The 23,666-nt window shown below is 32.1% G+C and overlaps 2 protein-coding genes and 1 long non-coding RNA gene across 6 annotated transcripts; 1 reads left to right on the forward strand and 2 right to left on the reverse strand.

Moving 5' to 3' along the window:
• Nucleotides 1–1,113: 1,113 nt before the first annotated feature.
• On the reverse strand, nucleotides 1,114–3,419 carry LOC123886453. The gene is made up of 10 exons (XM_045935768.1): nucleotides 3,264–3,419; nucleotides 3,074–3,169; nucleotides 2,902–2,986; nucleotides 2,681–2,777; nucleotides 2,473–2,594; nucleotides 2,291–2,375; nucleotides 1,915–2,202; nucleotides 1,727–1,823; nucleotides 1,435–1,623; nucleotides 1,114–1,332 (listed from the first exon to the last, which is right to left on the reverse strand). The coding sequence occupies exons 1-10, from the start codon at nucleotides 3,417–3,419 to the stop codon at nucleotides 1,114–1,116; spliced, it is 1,434 nt and encodes a 477-aa protein (XP_045791724.1).
• Nucleotides 3,420–9,498: 6,079 nt separating this feature from the next.
• LOC123882846 lies at nucleotides 9,499–16,647 on the reverse strand. Its single transcript, XM_045931483.1, has 9 exons — nucleotides 16,364–16,647; nucleotides 16,184–16,280; nucleotides 15,960–16,081; nucleotides 15,798–15,882; nucleotides 15,433–15,720; nucleotides 15,206–15,323; nucleotides 10,306–10,467; nucleotides 10,060–10,197; nucleotides 9,499–9,959 (listed from the first exon to the last, which is right to left on the reverse strand). The coding sequence occupies exons 1-9, from the start codon at nucleotides 16,548–16,550 to the stop codon at nucleotides 9,759–9,761; spliced, it is 1,398 nt and encodes a 465-aa protein (XP_045787439.1). The 5' UTR covers nucleotides 16,551–16,647; the 3' UTR covers nucleotides 9,499–9,758.
• Nucleotides 10,947–14,432, forward strand: LOC123882848. Of its 4 annotated transcripts, none has more exons than XR_006800003.1 (5): nucleotides 10,947–11,362; nucleotides 11,718–12,048; nucleotides 13,200–13,328; nucleotides 13,802–14,179; nucleotides 14,280–14,432. It is a non-coding gene; the product is annotated as an uncharacterized LOC123882848 (long non-coding RNA). The 4 variants fall into 4 exon arrangements; XR_006800002.1 differs by having other exon boundaries at nucleotides 11,777–12,048; XR_006800005.1 differs by lacking the exons at nucleotides 10,947–11,362; nucleotides 11,718–12,048; nucleotides 13,200–13,328 and adding an exon at nucleotides 13,517–13,606.
• Nucleotides 16,648–23,666: the final 7,019 nt, after the last annotated feature.

The raw sequence follows: 23,666 nt of genomic DNA on the forward strand, positions 1-23,666 counted from the left end.
TTGTATAAGTGACATCCTTAGGGATGAATATGGCTTATGTATATATATATATGTATATATATATGCATGCTTGGTTTGATTGGAATCCGCTGTTGCTTTTCATGTTAAATTTCATGATGCTCTGTGTGTATGCTTGTGTTTAATTACCGCGTGGCACTCTGCCTTTACACTTGTTGAAAAGTTTTTAAAATTACGTTTTTAAGGGTAGTATGGGTTAGGGTGTTACATAGGGGATGAGTAAAAATAGGGCACGGTAGAAACTCTTACATAGGGAATGAGTAAAATAGAGCGCGCGAGAAAGTCGTACATAGTGAATGAGCAAAAATAAGGCGCACGATAAAATCGTAATAAGCAAATGAGTAAAAATATAACGGACAAGAAACTCGTGGCTAGGAAATGAGTAAAAATAGGGCATGCGAAAAACTTGACAATAGGGAATGAGTAAAAACATAGAACGCGACAATTATTATTATTATATATATATATAGCGGATGGATAAAAAATAAGACGAACAATAATTATTAATCTATTCATAGATAGCAACACATGAATCCGTCGTGTAATATCACAAATTTTGATTGAGATTTTAAATTAAGCGATTTTGATTCAACAAATATGATTGAGTAGATTGTTTGGAATTTCATTATAATTTATAATTTTTTTTATCTTATTATCCTCAAGTTATTATTGCTATAGACAACTAAATTATAAATAATAAAAATAAATAAATCATATAAATTTCTAAATTATAATAAATAAAGTGATAAATCTCAACTTAAGATATCCACATTAGATAAACATAAAGAGTAGACAATAATATAGTTCATACCAAAGATACCCATAATCAAAATGCCTAAGCAACACTAATTGATCAACAATAATAGCTTAGTCATAAAACAAATCCTAAAATAAACCAGATTTAGTTCAACCTAATACACAAGAACACCTAAAGCAATAACTAACACACATTAAAACACAACAAACTGTTAACAAAATACAGCACAACAATGGCCCTTGAACCAAAACATAAGCGATAAACAAACAAAATAAACAGGCAAACACACAGCCTTTGCATTGAAGGCCAACACGCAAACACTTTCAGCAGCAAAACCACTAAAAACGCATAGTAGAAGAAGAACTTTCTGTGCTTATTCCACCCATAATTATAGCATTGTCAACAGCTTTGGATTTATTTATTTCCTTGCGAGACACAACTTGAACAACATCCTCAATCAAAGCACCCTTTCCATGACCAACAAACTCTTGGCCAAATGATACTATTCCAGTTCCCCCATCACAACCAAATCCAAGAGTAGGCCCTTCAAAAATTACCTAAAACAATTTCAAAAAACAATTGCAACAAAATCAATTAATGAACACAGATAAAATTTGCAAAAACAATCAAATAGGTCTCTATGCAAAAAGCTAAGGTACCTGGTTTGAAAACGCATATTTGCCATCAAATTGAAGGGTTTTGATAACATCAATATCATCTGTGATACGAAGAACCTCAACAACATGATCAGACAGCTCATCAACTCTAATAGATTTCTTCACAATCATTAAGACTAACTTATCAGCCAGTATTTTTTCACCATAGTCACTCAAAGCAAAGGAAGATCCCTGAAAAAACAACATAGACAACATGTTAAAAACAATGAAAAAGCATAAAATCAAAACTGCAACGGATGTACATTTGAACAAAACATAACAGTACAAATAATACATTGTCACGAATGGATTCAATTCCTTCAAGCAAATTCTCAGACATTGGCAACAATACTCCAGATGTTCCATCCTGAATGCCAATTTGAAGAGAACACCTATAACAAACACAAATTCAGAAACTTAAAAAATAAATAGGGAAACTAATGAAGGAAAACCAGTTTTAAATAAAAAACTGCAGCACATTACTTTGATGTAGAGCTGAAGACAGTAAGATGGCAATGAACACAATAATAAGAACCACGTCCAATATTTAAAAAAGCTCCACAGTGACAAACCGGATAGAACCACTGATCAACTTTGAAAAGACCAACAATTTTGCCACAGAGAACAAACAATCCATCCTGAAATGTGTGAATCAGTTCATGCACAGTTTTATGTGGATAGAGCCGAGTAAACTCCAGCTCTTTACATGATTTGGAACCTGAATAGTATTCTTTCTTAACCAAAGGAACGGAACAACACTTATATCCCATACTAAAACAAAATCACCAATAAAATTATCAATGGAAAACAAAAAATCAGCTAAAACAATGAATACTATAAAATAGGATAAGAATCTCACTCATTCTTAAACTGATCCACTTCCACATAAGGAGGATTCAATAAAACTTTGCTAACATCATCAATACATTCAATAAACACAAAACCTAACCATTTTGAATCAAAAGATAAGAGGTTAATTAAAAACAAAGGACATCATAAATAATAAACAAAAAGCAGACAAAAAATTAACATTAAACATACCATTTTTGGCAACAATCCTGACAAAAAGCAGTACTAAAATAGGCAAATCCCTGGTACATCCATTCAACATCCTCTCCAACTCATAAGCATTACGACCAGATAGAAAACACTCAAACTTTCCACTACATAAAACACCATAAGATCACACAAACATACAACCAAAATCAAAAACAGGACACTAAGAAAAGAAAAAAAATTCAATTAATACCACATATCAGCTAATATAACTCTCACACCACAATCCATTCCACCACTCATTCCATCAGCTGGATGGCAAAATACATCAATGACAACACCCATAACATCTACACAGCAAAAGATACAAAAGTTACATTAAAAATCCCTAACAAAACCTAATGAAACATTTACACAAAAATTTATAAGAGAAAATAAACAGCTAACCAAACTTAACAAAAAAACATCACATACCAACTAAATAATTCAAACCATTTGTAAAGTTCCGCATCTTTTGGAAAGAAAACAACTTGAGAGCATAATGAGGAATGGCCAAACTCTGAGAGAGGGCAACAGTGGTCATGATGCAGAAAACTATCCTGAACTGACTGAAAGTAAACATACACTGGCTAATATTTTTTTTTACATGAAAATATTCAATCATGTATACACCATCTTCGAATAAAATATTAGCAAAACGATCAACAAATTCAGCAGGAACAGTTGCTTGAATCTTTTTACCCTGCAGATGAAATCAAACATAAATTGTAACAAAAGTCAAAATAGAAAAAATATTCACAACACTCAAAACAAACAACAAAATGTACAAATATAACCTCTTTGTCAAGTAAAATAAGCTCAATCTCATAAATATCATGTGTTTTCAAACAACGTCTAACTTTCCACATTCTCACCACCCTAACCTTAATGGACCAATCTAAACTATTACAACGAAGACGATCCAAAGGAGTGAACCGATGAGTAAATTCCATTACCTAAAGAGAGATTGTTTACAGAGAAAACAATGACTTTGTAATATATAACTTTAAACTCATGCAACTGACTTATATAAGGAAAAATAACAATGGTTTGGCAGGGCAAATTACGGTACAATCCTTCCAATTAAAGGATATAATCGCATAACAGCTTTATCATTAAGCACCCATCAAAAATTAAATTAAAGGATTGACATGTGCATTAAATGTGATAAGTTGAATGACTACTTGGGGTAAATTTTCTTCTTTGAGTTGACAGCTAATCACACACAAAGAGGAAACAACAGGTATTGGTAACTACATAAAAGAGGAAATAAGCTTTATATGGAATGATACTATCCTTAGTTAACTCAGACTTGAAGTTATAAGAAATACTAACTCAACTGTTTTTTAAGTAGGTGGTATTCTAAAAATTTTGATCATTTTAGAGTAGTTAATCTGAATTAACAAAAAAAAAGATTAATAACCTAAATCAATTTTAACATTTTTTTTCAATACGTAAAAATAGGGCGAGCAAAAAAATCATCGGTAGCAAATGAGTAAAAATAGAGCGCGCTAGAAAATCAAACGTAGCGGATGATGTAGTTATCATATTCTAAAAAGAGTGAAAATTTTAAGTATTGCGACTACTTAAAATTCGTTCAGCTCATACTCCACGTGTGAGCCCACATCAAGATTCATCCATGTCATATGCCACTTGTTGAGTCAGGGGGTAACGCAAAGAAAAAATATTTTAAGAATAATATTTTAAGATTAACACTAATAGAAAAATAATAATAAGACTAATATAGTGAAAAAATTGATTTTTTTCCTGTGTCCAAATCAAATGAACCAAGTCTCTATTTATAGACAAAAAAAAATCATGATTTTTGGTGAAAAAAATAAATAAAAAAAAATTAATTTGCAACGAAATAATTGAGTTTAAAGTATTAAATGGATAAAAATCAAAGCAATCAATCACAATGAGCCACGTGGCTGAATCTTATCAAATAACACTGACAGATTAAATGTATTCATCTTCCAACAATGTCTTCTTTACCAATCATCTTACATACACACAATACTTTTGATATGACATTTTAAAGTTGTTATGTTGTTTTCTTGGAAACATTCTCTATCTGCTCTCATTTAACAAATAAGAAAGAAATAAAACATAGAAGAAATTGTTGATGGGTAGTGTTCGTAGCAAGAATATTCCATTGTTTGGATGTCTTTCTGTCCAACATAAGACGAAACGGTTCAGAGATTCGTTTGTTTATTTAGGCTGTGTTTCTTCTTGAAAAAAAATCAAACAAAATGAAGATGAAAGTGACCATCAACATTTCCTTACTCACTATGAAAAACTTACTCCAAATTTGAAAGCCAACTTCCGGTTGTGGCACCCTTTGTGCTAAAGCACTAAACACACAAGAGACCACATGTCAGCAAATTCTATGAACAGTGCTTTTAAGGCACCAAGCAGTTTTCTTCTATTATAAGGGTTTTTGAAAAGTGTCGTTTCGAACAGGAAAACTCTGTTGATGAAGATCGAAGTGGAGAAAACTCTGAAGATGATTCTGGTGATAGTAGTGAAGAAAATGAAACCAATGATGAAGATTTTGAAGTTGAGGAACACTATGAAGAAGATTCTGATGATAGTAGTGACGAAAACAAAACTGGTGATGAAGATTTTGAAGTTGATGAAGTGAATAAAATTTCTGAGAGTGATAAAAACTCTTCTTTATATGTTCTTTATTACAATGATAACTATTAAAAGAAAAAATGTGGATTGCTAATACCCAGTTATTATTGGTGTATCCCCTATTGAATAGAACTAAAACTTAAAATTATAACAAAAACTAAGTCACCTATGTACTAAGTAATCCCTATGTATAAAATCACTTTATTAATAAACTATATATCAAATAGAAACCTAATTAAAATATACAAACTAAATTTTTTTAGATACAACATAATCTTACAAATTTTTCATTATTATACATGATTGAACTATAGGATATATAAAAAAAACGCCTTAGTCCATAATGATATTCAAATATTAAAAGACTACCAGCTAGAGAACACCATTTTCATAACAAATTCATTTCCAAAATTAGCCAACATGACTACAATAAGATAAACAACTTAACTATAACTTGTATTACAAACTAAATACCATCCATTACATAGTTCAACAATTGAAAAACAAAAGAGAATACAAAAATAATTAGCAACAAACAAATTTATAACAAAAAAGACCTAACATAAAATTAGATAAAAAGTACTACATGATCTAAATATTCTTGAAACGTTTGGAAGAAGAACTTGAATGAGGTGAACAAAGGGCTTGAGAAGTAGTGTCACTCTTTCTCTTGTTTGAAAGAGGAACTAAATCATCAATCAAATCTTCAAAATCTTCAAAGGAAGAAAAACCATCAAAAATTTTAAGGGGAGATTCATTACCACCAACAGATTCAATAACTCCATAAGAGGGCATATAACATTCGAAAAATTTATCCAATATCAATGGATCAAACAGCATTCCAACAATTTCATAAATCTTAGAACCTTCAGCAACATAACCAGCTTTCTTGAGGACTTTAAAAAGCATTGGATCACCATAAAAAACATCCATTTCATTAGGATACATAGTAGCATTTTCACCCTATAAACAATGATTAACAATAAAAACAATAAAGTCATACTGTCATTTAAAGAATGCACCTAACAAAATAAAATAAAATAAAAAACTCAAAGATGAAACTTACAATGGAAGCCAACAAAGCACAAGTTTCAAATCCAACTCTTTTAACATCTTCATCAAATAGAACAAAAACATCAACTCTGGTTTCATCGCCCACTTTAATCTTCAAACGAAATCTACACAAATTGCTTCAACATTATATAAAAACTAAATTATGCATAACTAATTTTAATAATATATATTAAACTCTATAAGAAACAAACAAAAACCCAAACAACCTTGGATGGTTAGTATCTTTCTCATCTGGATACCACAGGTCAATTCCCTCAAACACAGAATCATACCAACCAACAATAATAGCAACTGAATCATCTTTTAAATTTCCCAAATCACTTAATCTCATAACTCCAATATTTCCAATAAAATCATCCAACACTGGACAATTGGAGGGCAGAGAAGACTGAATAAAAGGAACAATAACTTCGGGAATTACATGACCACTTGAAACACGTGTTAACTCTTGGGAAAGAGAAACATAAGGTTTCAAGGATCCATCTAGAAATTCCTGCAAAACACAATAACAAAATCAAAACAAATAAACATTCCCATAGTATAGATTCTAATATAAAACAAAAAGAATAAGAGGACAATAAAAATTACATTCCCATCATAAAGAATATGCCTAGGATTATAGTAGATATCCAAGAGATTATCACCAATAAGAATATCCAACACTTCAAGAGTAATACTACTGCAGGAATCACAACCATATACTTTCCTGACTTTAAAAAGAATAGGATCACCAAAATATTGTTCCAATTCATGGGGATAAATAGTGGCAGATCCATTCTGTTAACAAAAATAAATTCATATTACATTAATAGAATATACCAAAAATAGTAACTACACCACACTAAAATATATTAAACCAATAAATAACATAAACCTAACCTCTTCTTCTAATTTCATGCAGGTCAATGGAGCAAATTTCTTAACAACATCATCACGGAGAATAAAATCAATTTCGTCCAACTCATCACCAACATTAACTTCAAGACAAAGCCTGAATAGATAAAGGAATACATTCAAAACACAATATAAAAAGATGAAAAATATTCAATCACAATATCTATTAACAACCTTGGATAACAGCCTAGCTGCTTGACAATTCCATGACATATTCCAAAAAAACATCCAATAACAAAAGCAACGGATTCTTCTTTTAGTGACACCAAGTCTATTAATTTTAAAATCTTTTGACCATCAAGAAAACAAAGTATATCATGATTTGAAGTGCAAAAAGGAGAGACATTGTTATCAAACACCATTCTGGAACCACTTAATGTTTATAAAAAACACTTAGAAATAAACCAAAGACTGTGATAGAAATGAAAACAAAACAGGGTATAAATAGAAGCTGAAAAAAAATGAACCAAACACTAAAAGTTCAAACAAAATCATGGAGGGAAAATAACAACCTCATTACACATATACCCATATAAGACGAAAAAACACTTCATACACAAATTAGTCTAAAGACTTTAACATAAATCCAGAATATTTGCTTAAAGACAAAGACAAAATCAAATACTTGAAAGAAAACAAAAAGTCCCACCATTGAAAAGTTTGGATGGGACTGCCACACAACAAAACTTGGATTAATGACAAGCAATTAAATGCAAAGAAAACAAACATAAAAAGCACCAAAAAAAGAGTATGAACAGTAATCGTCATCAAAAAATTTAATGCATTGACGACAAAACGAATCTGTAGCAAAATCAAAGTTCGTATAGTTGTAAAAAACCTAACAAAAAAATCACTATCAAAAACTTATATGAGTAGCAAAGTTAACAAAGACCCACAGTTACATTATGAGGATATTTAATCTTACCAAAAACACACAGACACAATTAACAATAACCAACAGATCCACGAAATTAAAATCAAACAGAAAGTACCAAAATATTCAAGTTCTTATAACCTAAGAGCAAACACTAAATACCCATTTAAAAAAAAACAACACAAATCGAACAATAAATCGCAATAATCAACACGAAATCTGGGTTATAGAGTACCTGGGAGGCGAAATCGCGGAAGCAGAAGAAGAATACCACCTGAATTGTTCAAAAAGGGAACGAATAAACTCTCGTAAGATGAAGAACAAATAAAAATAACGTTTTAGAGGAAAAACACAAACAAATTTAAGGTTTCCTTTTGATCCCAAAATATTATTATATACTCCTTTAATTAATAAATTAAAAAGTGATGAGATGGACCCTAACCTATTATTGATACATCAATTAAAAGCCCAAATTAATTAAAAAAACACATAAGAAAATAAATAAAACCGAACAATTAAATAAATAATTACACTAATATCAGAAATAATATGTTTAATACAATTGTCGATATAAAAAAAATTAAAAATTAAGTTAAATTTACCAAATGAGTAAAAATAGGGCGCGCTAGAAATTCGTAAGTAGCAGATGAATAAAAATAGGGCACACGAAAAAGTCGTAGATAGCGGATGAGTAAAAATAAAGCACCTGAGAAAATTGAAAGCAGCGAATGAGTAAAAATATGCCGCACAAGAAAATCATCGGTAGCACGTGACTAAAAATAAGGCGCGCCAGAAATTCGTACGTAGCGGATAAGTAAAAATAAGGAACACGAGAAAGTGGTACGTAGCGAATGAGTGAAAATAGGGAACGTGAGAAGCGGATGAATAAAAATAGAGCGGGAGAGAAAATTGTACATATTAAATGAGTAAATATTGGGAGCGCGAGAAAATCGCACGTAGCGCATGAGTAAAAATATTGCGCGCAAGAAAGTCGCAAGTACCAGATGAGTAAAAATATGGCGCGTGAGAAATTTGTAAGTACCGAATACATTAAAATACGGTGCGATAAACTTATAAGTAAAATCGTAAATAGGGCATGGGTAAAAATAGGCCGCGCTAGAAAGTCATACATAGGAGATAAATAAAAAAATAACGCGCAAAACAATCGTAGGTAGCGAATGAGTAAAAATACAGGGCGCTAGAAAATCGATGATATGGGATGAGTAAAAATAGCGCAAGCGAAAATTAATATATATATATATATATATATATATATATATATATATATATATATATATATATATATATATAAACATATATAAAGTGTGATCTATTTCAATTAAAATAAAATAAATAAAAAAATATCTGAAATTTATGAAAAATATATCTTATATTAAAGAACTTCTAAATTTAACATATTAATTAAATAATGTTACATGATACAAAAATTTCAACAAATCATTTAATTAAATAACCATTCACAAACAAACTACTCCAAAATAATATGCAACTAACAAAATCAACATCTTTTTTGAACCTTATAACTCCACAAAGACAACAAATAGAGTGGGAATTTTCTTATATTACAAAGTTGGAAAGATACATTAACCAAATACAATAGGCTACTGCTGATCGTGATACACATTACATTAACAATTAACCAACACAAGACCAAACACAAAAAACAAATGCACCATAGGTAGCTGAATGTATCAGAACAATACTTATATTACAATACTTGGAATGAAAATTAACTAACCAACACAATTATTCAAAGAACAGGATCAGCAAATTCAAATACATATCAGGAAGCCTAATTTTTAGAAGACTTGGTGAGCTTCAAAGTGCTAGAGGGAGCGTCATCACAATCGGAAAAAGCAGATAGCAGATTCCGCTTAATGGAACCAACTTTATTAGCCTGCAACCCACCACACCCAGGAACAAACCAGTCTATTCCACTATCAGAATCATCGCCCAAATTCACAACCTCAGGGTAAACATCCCCAGTAACAACCTTAAACACAGAGTAAATAAAATCATTAAAAAATTAATTAGCGTTATCATTAAATACTAATAAACACCAAACATAGACTAAAAGGAATCAAATAACCTACAGAGTTTACTTCCACAGGATTAACAGGTATGGGCAAAGTAATCAAGTTACCAGCAGAATCAGCAACAGGAGTATTATCAACATACTCTCCTTCAATATTTTGGTCATCATCAGAACCAGAATGAACATTACCCATCAACTTAATGGAATCAAAACCAAACAGAAAACAAAAACAAACAAATACAATTAGTAAAATTACTAAATCTTTACATGGAAAACAAATACCAAATGAACAAAACTTTCTTACTGAATCAAAGACATCAATTATAGACAAATCAGTGCATATTCTCTTCACCCTGAAAGAATCATCAGAAAGAAGTATACCAGAAGACCTTTTCTCCACTTTAAGCAACAACTTCATCCCTTTAACCAAATCTATTTCAGCAGGATAAGAAGGAGCATTTGCAGCCTATAACCAAATTGGATAATAATATAAAAATTTAAAACCACCACAAAACTAAAAACCATAAAACTTTACACAAAAAACTCAGTGAGATGTTACACTACTACAAAAAGGAGTTTTAATAGCGCCCATTTAATAGCGCTTATTGAAAAAGCGCTATTAAAACATAAATCGGAGGCCTTACTATAGCGCTTTTGGGAAAAGCGCTGTTAAATCCTTGAACCAAAGTATACTATAATAGCGTTTTGTTAAAAACCGCTATTAAAGCCATAAACGCGCAGCTTTATAATAGCACTTCTGAAAAAGTGCTATTAAAGTTGATACCTTATAATAGCGCATTTTACGTAACCGCTATAGTAGATGAAATTCATAAATAAAAACCTGTCGTGGGTGGGTCTCGAACCCTTGACCCCTTGTTGCTAACAATAATAATATAATATATTAATTAAATAATAATTAAAAAAAAAAAACAGAGATCTATCAAATTTTCGCACTCCCAATCTCAATCCCACGATCTTCAAACCACTTCCAGCAAACATAGAACTCAAATCCTAGAAACAAAATCAACTTCTTCTAGCTTCTTTCAAACCATTCCTAGGAAACATTGAACTCAAACCATAGATTCGAAATCAATCGTCTTCTAGCTTCAAACTTAAAGGATCGAACTTCGATAGAAATCGTTCCTCTATAATCAAACTCAGAGCAATCAGAACTCAGAGAAATCGAAGTTAGAGCAATCGTTTCCCATTAATCGTTCCTCTTCTCAAATCACACTCATCTTCTCCAATCACCCTCGTCAATCCTAATATCCAAGAACCCAGAAACCACTGTGAACCCTATCCCATAACCCATAAATTCTCTTCGTCGCCGTGCTCTTACAACTCAAATTGTTGTCATTAAGGTATGCTTAGGGATAAGTTACAGTATATGTTGGATATAGCTCACATTATAGAAGTTTGAGAAAATTGAATTTGCAAAATTGATTTAATTTAGTAGACAAAGTTGTTTTTGAGTGTTGGCTATTTGGATGTGATTTTTTCAACTGCAGTGCTGGTGTTGTTGAACATGTTTAGTGGAAAATATTAAATTGTGATTTTTAATTGCACTTATCTTTAGTTCATTGTTCCATATCAGGCTAGTAGATTTTTAATTCCACTTCTGGTTGTTCCATATCAGGCTAGTAGATTTTTAATTGCACTTATCTTTAGTTCATTGGAACATATTCATCTCTAATTAAGGGTTAATTTGTTTGGCAGGGTGGGGGGTAGGATTGATTTTTCTGCTTTAGGCTGCTCATACATATTTGATATTTTAGGTGTTGGGGACTTTCATCACTGAATGGGATGAGAGAAAGGCTAACTGTGATATACTACTTTCAACAAAGGAGTCTGCACAAATGTATGCAGAACGTCTGGCAGAGCTTGCTGTTCATTTAGGCTTTGATGGGTGGCTAATATATATTTCTTCATCTCTCTGTACTTATAAAGTTTCTATTCTTGAGCCCTATGTTCAATTGCAGATTTCTTTGAATTTTTTAGCTCTGACTACTGCAGGATGCCTCTTCTTCCTCCACTTTTGCTCTTTGTGGTATGTTACTACAATTGATTTAGGGTTTTAGGTGATTGGTTTGTGGTTTGTTACTACAATTAATTTAGGGTTTAAAGCGATTGTTTTGTATTTGTGGTTTGTTATTTTTCATATTTGGACTAGTGAGCCTATTATGCCCATCATGTGTATTGAACTTCATATTTACAAAGAATATATTTGATATATATTAGAATTAGAACTTTAGAAAAAGATGCTTTGAAATCAAATTAAATGGAGGATAAGACCATGCTTACCATTTAGTCAAAAAAAAAAAAAAAACTATGCCTACAATGTTTGATTTCTTATCATGCTTTAGAAGTTGTGAATTTGGCAAACAAAATCTTCAAGCTGTGATGCTTAGTGTTTTAGCTACAGCTGTTCTATATTTTGTGTTGCTACAATTTTTTGATGTGTAGCTACTGCCTGTGTTTTTTTGCTATTCGGACTGCATTAGAGTTTTGTATTGGATTTGTTTTTGTAGCTTTAGAGAGGGGTACTTTGTTTGGATGTAGCTAGCTTTTTTTAGTGTGCCTTCTGTTTTTTTGTCTCCATCTTGGGCATTTGGTGCTAGAAATGTTGTATCTTTGGCTGGTTTTTGGTGCCTTACAATTTAGGTGTGTGGTTGGTGTTTGTGGTATGTATTGAGAATGGGTAGTTTTGGTTTGTTTGTGGTTGCCATATATTACAGCTGTGTTGACATCACTACTAGGATGTCGTCCTTTATGATTAGGTATGGTAACTAGCAGCTTTCTCAATTTTGTTGTTCTTGTTGTTGTTCGTCGAAGAGGCCTGCTATTACTTTCTTTTTGGGTGTTTTTTTGGTCCCTGTATATGCTTCTTCCGGTGCCTGCTGGTCGTTACTATGTGTGTTTTATTGGCCTTGCAGTGCTTCTGTTTTGAGGCACAGTGTATTTTGTGCTTTGTGAATTTGAGAATAAGCTTTGTTAATCAGATATATAGAAGTATACATCTTTTAGTTTTATGTGAAACTGTATTGGTGTGTGTGTGTTTCTAGATTCTTTCTTTGATATAAACTGTGATTCTTCTATAGAAAATCAAAAGATAGTTAAGATTAAGTGGTTACCAGGGAGCCGAAGAATGTTGGAATTGAATAGTATTAAGTATAATTGCTCTATTTTAAGTTTGAACAGGTACAATGTAAGAAACAAGATGGTGGCAGGTCTTGTCTTCTCTACTTTTCTTCTGTTTTGTGGTTTGCAAGTGTTATTTATTTACTTCATCTTACATTTGGCTTCAGGTATATCCTTGCTACTCTCGAGGTAAAATCCCCTTCTTTAGATTCATAATCAACTGGTTCTGTTATCATTTGCATTCTACCATGGTTGCTGCAATAGTAACCTCATTCTATTATTACAGTCATGAAGTGTAACAACCCGACTTTAATTAAAATAAGTAATATTAATTAGAAATGGTGATTGAAGTTACTTGAAGAATTATTGATCAAAGTATGAGATAGTTCAAAGGCATAAACATGTTTTAGTAATAAGTTGGAGGGTATAGTGGACAAGTATCATTACTAGTAAGACTAGTATTACAGGTATGTATTGGGAGGAAGCAAACATCAGTATAGTGAAGACCCATTCCCTTCTTTCTTCTCTGTCCGTTCATTCCCTTTCTTAACTCCACCCCACACAAAAATCCAAATCTCAACCAAAGAGAAATGCATGTGTAGCTTCAGATTCATTTGCCCTTCTTCATGAACTCACCTTTCCCTTGCTTTTCTCTCTCTCAGGCAACGTGATTCTCTCCTCTCCACACCTTGAACCAGTTTCATGTGCTCTCATGGCCAAAGGGTTGCATGTGTTGGAAACAATCTTAATCTGCTGGTTTTGAGTATTAAAAGCTAAGGTAAAATTAGTAATTTCAATTCCACTCTCTTTCCCTCTTTTTATGAACACTAAACTCACCCTTAAAGCCTTCACTCATTTGGGGTCAATTGCATGTACACATACTCTGTAAATTGGGGTAATTGAAAGTGTTAGGGAACTGATTGAAATGGAGAAAAGAATTGAAGGTCGGAGCTTGGAAGGACTGTTGATGGAACAAGAAAACAAGAGGAATTGCTTAAGTTGTGTAAAATCCGTATTTGGGACAGGGCTCCACTCAAACGGTAATAAATCTCTCTGTGTAACTCTGAACTTAGTGTGGTTTGTTTCTATGGATAGCTAACGAAATTATCTTCGTCTGGGTGTCGATTTGGTGGAATTCAGAGTTATATTGAGGTCTAGGCATGATTTCGAAGTGGAGGGTCTGAAGCTGAGTTTGTGCAGGAATATGGACTGTTCGTGAAGGCATGCTTTCGAATTTTGGCTTTATCAATGCTTAGCAATGCATTTAATGCTCTGTAATTCATATACTGATTAGTTTAAGGAGAATGTTAACTTGTGCCCTTAAGGCACATGTTAAGAAGATAAATGTGGAAAATATTTATTGAACTTGTGTTGTATTCAATTCTCTAAACATTAAATTCTTTGTATCATTAAATGCTATATATTTCTATTTTTAGGTAGCTTAACATGTGCCCTTAGGGCACAAGTTAACATGACCCTTAGTTTAAATGTAAATTATATTTGGATTTGAAGATATCCATTGTATTCTAGTAACTTGTAAAGAGATTTGAGTAACATATTTTCTAACCAATACTTTTGTATGGTACCTCTTCGAATGTCTTATGTGGTGTTTAATTATAATCAATGAAATTTGTTGGCTCTTTTTTTTTTTGTATTCAAGTATAGCCTAATAAAAAAAATGGATTTTTTTTTTATTTTAAAAAAGACTTTTAATAGCGTTTATTCAAGAAAGCGTTATTATAGGTAGGTGCGGGCGCTATTAAAGCTAGTATATTTGAAGACTATAATAGCGCTTTATGCACGGGCGCTATTAAATATATGACCTATAATAGCTGTTTCACAATAAAGCGCTATTAAAGCTCTTTCCAAGAAAGCAGAAAACAACGTACGATAGCGGTTTTATAAATAAGCGCTATTAAATGTAGACAAATGATAGCTTTTTTAAGCGCTATTATAGGTACAGAACCTATAATAGCGGTATCAGTAATAGCGTTTTTAAGCGCTATTAAAAGTCAAAACAAGTGCTATTAAAGCCCCTTTTTTGTTGTAGTGTTAGTAAACAAAACCTTGGACAAAGCAACCAATTCATGGCAAGATTTTCCACACAAAATACTCATATCGCCATCAAAAACAACAAACACAGCTTGAGCAGTTCCATCATCAACAATCATCTTAACCCTAAACCTAAAAGTCAACAATTCCTACATATCAAAACTAACAAAACCAAATCTAAACTAACAGTCTTTATACAACCAAAAATCAATAAAAAACATAAAAACTAAAAAACTCAAACCTTGGAACCATCTTAAAAACATGTTTCACACACTGTTTGCAGTAATATGCACCAGAGTCAGCAGAAACACTTCTATGACAAGTACATGAAGGATACCACCAATCTTCCGGATCAACCAGCCCAACAACAACACCACCAACAATGTAAACACCATCCTCTTCCTTACCTACTAACTTAACAATTGAAGTTTTGGGAAAATTACTCAAAAAATCTTCTTCAAAAGACACCTTAGTATGAGGGCCAATAATAGGAATCAAACCACCAGCCAAGAGCCCATCAACAGCAAGACTACTTAACAAAAAATGATTAATTACACAGCAAGGAATAATTTACTGAAATTAGAAGATATCAATATGAACACTAACCTTTCCTTGAAAGAAACAACCTCTGGTGTTGAAGGATTAAAATAAATCCTAGTAGCATTCAAAACATTTTGAATAGATACTTTTCCTATAAATTGAACCAAATAGAGAATAAACTTTGTTGACCCAAAAACAATTTAAAACAACAAGAAAAACAATTATTACCCCTGAAAATCTTAATTTTGGCAAATTGAAGAACAAGAATTGGCAAACCACGATCAACCTTCCCAACCATTTTTTTAAGATCATCAGCATAACCACCAAACAAAGCACACTCACACTTTCCACTGATAAAAATAACAATCAGGTCAAACAAAAATTAAAAAACATTAATATCTACATCCATCAAAAAATAACATATATCAAATAAACTTAAACACATTACGAACCTACTATCAGTCAACTCAACCACAATCATCCTAGTAACCTTACCATCCCGAATATACTCCCTCTCAGCAGAAATACCAGTAATAAGACCAACAACATCTAAACATAAAACACAATAAAACATCAAGAAACAAACAAACCAACAAAAAAATAAATTCAACAAAATCAAAAAGATAACTAACCAACTAAGAAATTATGAGCAGGACCATAAGCAGAAATCTGTGCGATGGTGCAAAGGGACAATCCAAACCGATCAATGGTTTTACCTTCACAGGCCTGAACTTTTGTTTTGATCTCAAAATCAAGTTTAAATTGGTGTGAAGTAGTTCGGTAAATTCCAGATTCTGGACACACAGTGAAAAACGACATCTTATAAACATCACCTTCAACAATCTTCAAATTAAACAAATATAGCAATTGACGACGAACAGAAGCATGGATCTTAACACCCTGCAAACCATTAATTCAAGGAAAAAACTCCAATTATAAGTATGAACAATATTAAAGAATTTATTAACAGATATAATTCAACAACAAACATAAATTTAGATACCTTTTCATCAATCAAAACCATTTCAAGTGAGATAACCTGCTCTGGTTTCATAAAACTGCACACATTCCATAAACGAAGAACCCTTACTTTGATCCGCCATGATTCTTTACCCGAACAAACAGAAGCAAGTGTATCAAACGCTCTATCCATATCAAATAAACTCAATCAAAAGTCTTAAACCCTCAAACACTACAAAAACAAAAACTGATCTACAGAACTGAATTGTTAGATATATTTATACAAAAATATAAAATCAGAAGGATAACAAAGAGTTAAAAAACATTGATGACTTTTGTTTCTAGCACATTAATAACAGATGTCAAAATAAACAAAGTAAAACCTATAGAATCAATCGGCGCAAAAGAATACAAAGGAGGAAGACATAAAGTAAAAAAAATTACATGCAAAGATATAAAACAAAACCAAAAAGTCTCCTGGAAATCAAATCAATCATCTCAAGTACAACCCATCAAATCCGAAAACAAATTTCCAGTAAAAACAAAAACCCTAAAAAACAAAATCTTCACAATTGAAAACAAAAATTAAACGAAAATCTTTATAAAAAAAATCAAGCATGAATGTGTTAAACTAAGGATTCAGGATATAATCGAAACAGATCTTAATTGGGAAAAAAATAAAAATCATAGCTTTAAAAAAACCCACGCAAAAATTAAGGAAACAAATCGCAATTGAAAAGAAAAAAAACGAATAAATGTATAAGGAATTCAAAGCGATGAACGATCCTACGATTCACAGAGAAAAAGAATTGCAATTCTTGGTTTTCATATTACGTGAAACTGTGAGAGCAATGACAAATTGAATTTCAAGATAAGATGAAAGGAATGAAAAATAAATCAAAAACGAAATCAAAATAGAACCTACATACCTACATGTTGGGCCACACAAGAGTGGGACACTCCCTATGAAAAATATTACTGAAGGATTTCAAGCAAAACTAATCAGGTGGCATGCCTTGAACAAAGAAAGCAAACACACAACAAACCACGTGTCAAGAAATTTTGTGAACAGTGCTTTTAAGGCACTAAGCAAATTTCCTCTATTATAAGGGTTTTTGATTTCAAGGAATATCATTATTTGTTTAAGAGTGAAATTGTACACGACACACATTTCTGATTGTTAGTAGATGATAAAGTTAAAACAAAGTTAAATGTGAATGATTTTTTCAAATTTGGAAGATTTTAAGCTTCTTAACCAACTTTGTACACCAACTCCCCACTTAGCTACACATAACTCCCCTCACCTAGATTTTGAATAATTTCAAGGAATAACATTATTTGTTCAAGAGTGGAATTGTACACGAGACACATTTCTGATTGTTAGTAGATGAAAAAGTTAAAACAAAGTTAAATGTGAATGATTTTTTCAAATTTGGAAGATGTTCAGCTTTTTAACCAACTTTGTACTCCGACTCGCCACTTATCTACACATAACTCTCCTTACCTAGATTGAGAATAATTTCAAGAAATATCATTATTTGTTCAAGAGTGGAATCGTACACGAGACACATTTCTGATTGTTAGTAGATGATAAAGTTAAAACAAAGTTAAATGTGAATGATTTTTTCAAATTTGGAAGATTTTAAGCTTCTTAACCAATTTATACACCGACTCCCCACGTATCTACACATAACTCCTCTCACCTAGATCGTGAATAATTTCAAAAACTATCATTATTTGTTCAAAAGTGGAATTGTACACGACACACATTTCTGATTGTTAGTAGATGATAAAGTTAAATCAAAGTTAAATGTGAATGATTTTTTTAAATTTGGAAGATTTTAAGCTTCTTAACCAACTTTGTACACCAACTCCCCACTTATCTACACATAACTCTCCTTACCTAGATTGTGAATAATTTCAAGAAATATCATTATTTGTTCAAGAGTGGAATCGTACACGACACACATTTCTAGGGGTTTGATTAACTTCCGCCTAATCGATTCCCATAAAATAATTCCAGGAGTTTTGGGGAACAACTGGTATAGCTATAAAATAGCGGGAGTTAATTTGAGGGGGTTTATAACCCCCGCAAATTGTTAAAATGAGTAAAAAAAAATTCACAGATTTTTTAATCCAGATCGTTACAGTGCTTAAACTTTCATAAAAAATACAATCATAATTGCACAAAATGTACAACAAATAATAAAAATATGTAATAATATAATTTACATCATCAAGACTAACACCACATGACTAGAGATATGCAATTGCACCATCATAATGAGAAAGTAATAAACACCTTTAGGTCTCCGTGACAAACACCTCTACTATGACAGTAATCCACATCACATATAAGTTGTTGAAAGTATTTTCTTGCTTCAACTTCTTTCAACCACCCATTGCGTGCCTGGATCAAGTTAACAACAAAAGCAACAAAATGAGATTTTAAAGAACAATGTTGATGTGAAGAATTTTGGTCTTCAAAACACATATAAAGGTAAAAACCGCCATACAATGTTATCAACAACAATTTCCATTACAATGAATATCTTTGACCTGTTAGCTATTACCTACACAAGGAATTTGTAGTTTGCAATGCAGGGGGCAAGTTGGAAAAGACTGAAAGAATAAAACATGGAAAATTAGTTAACTATAACACCTAATCAGTACCACACCATAACATTATAAAAGCACCAAATTATGATATTTGCATTCTACAAAACACATTACAATTTCCATTAATCAAACATCATGCAAAATGGTTGAGCAGAGTTGGTGTTGACTTAAACCAACAATATCAGGTGTTGCAAATAGACAACTACCTCCCTTTTTTACTAAGACCATTAGTTTACCGTTAACTCACTACAGACCAAGTATATTTCGATCCCATATTTAATCTCTGTTGATTTTCCATGAGATTCAATTTATCACAAATATTGCAGTGTTATTTCTTTTTGAAACAAGACAATATTATTAGAACACTCATTTTTACTACAATACCTACCTGAATAAAGCAAAAAAGAATACACAGCAGCCAAGGCACCAACAACATTGCCAAAACCAAAAAGAAAAACGAAATCAAACACTACCCTTAACTACCTAAGTCCTAAACCAATAGGACATACAAGCAAATAGAAGAAAACCAGGCCAAAAAACACATTCACACTGCTGCAACAAACTGGTGCACACCAACAAAAAACACAAACACCATGAAGCTCAGTAATACACAAACACAACCCCGCAATCTAAACACAGCACCAAGCCACAGAAAAACAGCAAGGCAACAACCGGTACAACAGCCAGAAAAACACCAAAACGACCACTACAACAAACCTCAAAACAAAACCGATGCAGTCCCTCCTTTAATAGACCTCAGGGGAGGTGAGTGTAATTTTCCCTATTATTTATATTTTGAATTCCTCTATTACGTATCCACAAGTGTATTTATTCCCTAATATAAAAGACAAATAAAAGGAATTAACCCTAATTTCTCAATTAAGCCTCGCTATATGCCACAAATTGCAAATTGAACTTCACAAAGGTTAACTAAAAAATTATTGTGTTGTCATCAAGTTCATCTCTTGTTTGACCCATTAGTTAGAAAACGCAGTATAAAAGCAAGCTAAAGAGAAACAACATGCAATCAATCAATACATTGGAGAGGTAGAGAGATGAAGTTATTCCATACCTTGGAAAAGCAAAGAACAACGACGGAGGGGTTGTAGTTCTTCGACTGCGGAGGGTTTGACGGATTGTGGTTCGAGATTAAACTGTGAAGGAGAATGAACGGCAGCAGAGGAGTGATTGAACGGCGGAGGGGATTGTGCGATATACGGTTAGAGATTTGGTCGTGTTTTGGTGGTGTGAGAGAGAAGGAAAAAAAAATTAAAATATAAAATCTGAAAGGAAGGTCACGTGGGAGATATCGTGATGAGCAAATTGACCAATATACCCTTTGTGTTGTATATTTGTTGGAAGATTTGTGTCCCTATAACATTTCTGTTTCATAATTTATTTCTTTTTTGTTCCACTTTCATTTTAAAAAAGTTTCCCCACCTCATTGTAAAAAAAAAATCTGTAAAATTGTACAATTGCTCAAAAAAACAAAATTGATGAAAATACTATTGCTCAATTTTGATACTCAAATTCATTGGGAGAGTAGTTTTTCATGAAATTAGTTCGGTGATTGATGCTGAACTTGGTAGAGAGGAGCAGTTTGATCCCCCGCAACTGCGATCAGGAGGGACTGAAACCACTTGATGTCAGAATTGACCATCGAACTAGATTCAACTAGTGGTGAAAAACCAAAAAAATAAATAAAAGAAAATGTTAAGCCATTTGGTTTGATCTGGTGATGAGGTGTTTGAGTCGTACGCTAAAAATTTTGGGTTCGATCTGCAGTTTATTGTAAACATAAAAAAGGGAAAATGCTAGACAATATGCTCGCATAATAATTAAGCAAAGAGTATGTTTGGCCCAACTTTTTTTATTTATTTATAATGATGAGGGCCTAAGTCCAAAAAGATTTTACAACGATATTTAAAATAAAGTAATAAAAATATTTTTAAAATAAAAATAAAAGTTGTGTGGTAATTTTAATTTTTCATAGATTTCAATCTAGAATTTGTTTGAAAATTTTGTATTTTTTTTTTACATAATGTATTTTAATGATTTATTTTTAGATTTTTTAGATATTAATATCCAAGCATATAAATTGTTTATATAATTATATTGGTATAAAGTATTTTTTTTTAGATATTTTTTAATGTCAACATCGAAATAAATAAATAAATTAAAAGAAAGAAACCAAAATACAAAGATGGGGGACATAAATTCAACTGCCAAGCTAGCAAATTTTAAAATAGGAAAGACCTAACCTATTTCTAGAATAGTCTTCGTTAATTAATTACATGAAGAATTTAAAACCACCAAATAAAATTCAAAATGTTGTATTTAGAATAGTAAGTATACTAATACATTAAGTAAGATTATAATACATAATACAAATTCAAAATGTGTTCAGATCAAAATGCAAATTTCAAAATTATACTAATACATTAATAAGATTATAATGCAAATTCAAAATGCTCAAACACATTAACTAATTATCGTATATCCTCATATCACAATAAATAATTAATTCGGGGCAATTCAACACACACACACACACACACACACATATATATATATATATATATATATATATATATATATATATATATATATATGGGATGTATATTATGAGAATGATAAAGATATATGGGAATATGAGAATGAATAATAACCATTGGATTCAAATGAAAGTCTAGGATTAAAACATCACTTAAGTGAGTCATGTGCTTGTCATGTGTCATTTCCCATTATCATTCCCATTGAATTTTCTCTCTCCTCCACTATCAGAATTTTTACGCGTTTCTTCTTCTTCCTAGTATCTCTCCAGCTCTTCTCCTTTTCGGCCGCCTTCTGCTTTCCGCCGCCGCCTTCTTCTTCTCAGTTCCGACGGCCATTTTTCTCGCCGTCTCCAGCGTTCTTGTGTTTTGCAGGTCCTGAAGAAGGTGGAGAGTGTTAGAATCAGAGATACACAAATAGGAAAAGAGAAAAAGACGGCTAGGGTTTCAATAGAATACCAATAGCTTAACATTACAAAAAGGTTACTGAAGAATATATAATAAAACCTAATGGACTCTAAACTAACAGGCCCAATAACATAGACTATTATTTTATTATCTAACACCTACTCTCAAACTCATGATGCATCAACAAGAAGCATTATGAGTTTGTCAAACAAAATACGAAAATAAAATAAACTACCAAATAAAATAAACTTCTAACATCACCCCTCAAGCTAAAGCTTACTAAACTTTAAGCTTGTTACAAATTAGCCCTGACAACAAATCAACCAAATTAAGATCACGATCAACGCAACAATTTACCATCAAAGAGGGGAGAACCAAATCAAATTAATCCAACATCCAATCCAATGCAGTCCAAGCTAACCATAAACCAGATCAATCGAACAAATTCAAACTAAACTAATCATAAGAATCAATAGGGAGAAGTGCAATGCAATCAGAAGAGAAGTGCAATAGAGGGAGAGTGCAATGCAATCAGAAGTGTAATAGGGGGAGAAGTGCAATGCAATCAGAAAAGAAGTGCAATAGGGGGAGAAGTGCAATACAATCAGAAGAAGTGCAATAGGAAGAAGTGCAATACAATCAGAAGTGCAATAGGGAGAAATGCAATGCAATCAGAAGAAGTGCAATAGGGGGAGAAGTGCAATGCAAAATACCAAAGTGTCTGTCCTGACATGCCGAACCAAATGCTTTTGCAAACCAATAGTTACTGTGCCCGCACCAATTCAAAATCAAATTACACAATGAAGTAATTCAAAATCAAATATGTCTTTCACCCTTTACTTTGAAGAATGCTGCCAAAATAAATCAACTCCACACAAGTCTTGATTTTCAAAATACTAGCTAACACCAAACGTAACTTTCAATTCAACAATTTTTTATTTTATTTTTTACAAACCAATAATGAAACAAATTTCACCGTTCAAAGAATCATAACTAACTGAGTTGTTGTTGCAAAGAATTTGCATAATCCATAACAATGCCAAGAAAAAGCTACATAGTCCAACAGAAACACGCACAACAACCCCACATAAACAATCACTTCGTGGCCACAAAAAAAATCCAAAGACACAAGACACTCATCTCATAATACAAGCCAAAATTTACCACAACGGAAAAATCACACCAAGAGAGACCAAAAGCGCATCAACACAAACTCAACGGCAACAAATATATTCCCAATTTTTTGTTGGGAACTCAACAGCGGAAACAACGAGTTGTTCAAGGCGGATCGAACCATGCTCTGATACCATGTTAGAATCAGAGATACACAAATAGGAAAAGAGAAAAAGACGGCTAGGGTTTCAATAGAATACCAATAGCTTAACATTACAAAAAG

The sequence above is a fragment of the Trifolium pratense genome, linkage group LG5, assembly GCF_020283565.1.
Source record: "Trifolium pratense cultivar HEN17-A07 linkage group LG5, ARS_RC_1.1, whole genome shotgun sequence".
NCBI classification, from domain to species: Eukaryota; Viridiplantae; Streptophyta; class Magnoliopsida; order Fabales; family Fabaceae; genus Trifolium; species Trifolium pratense.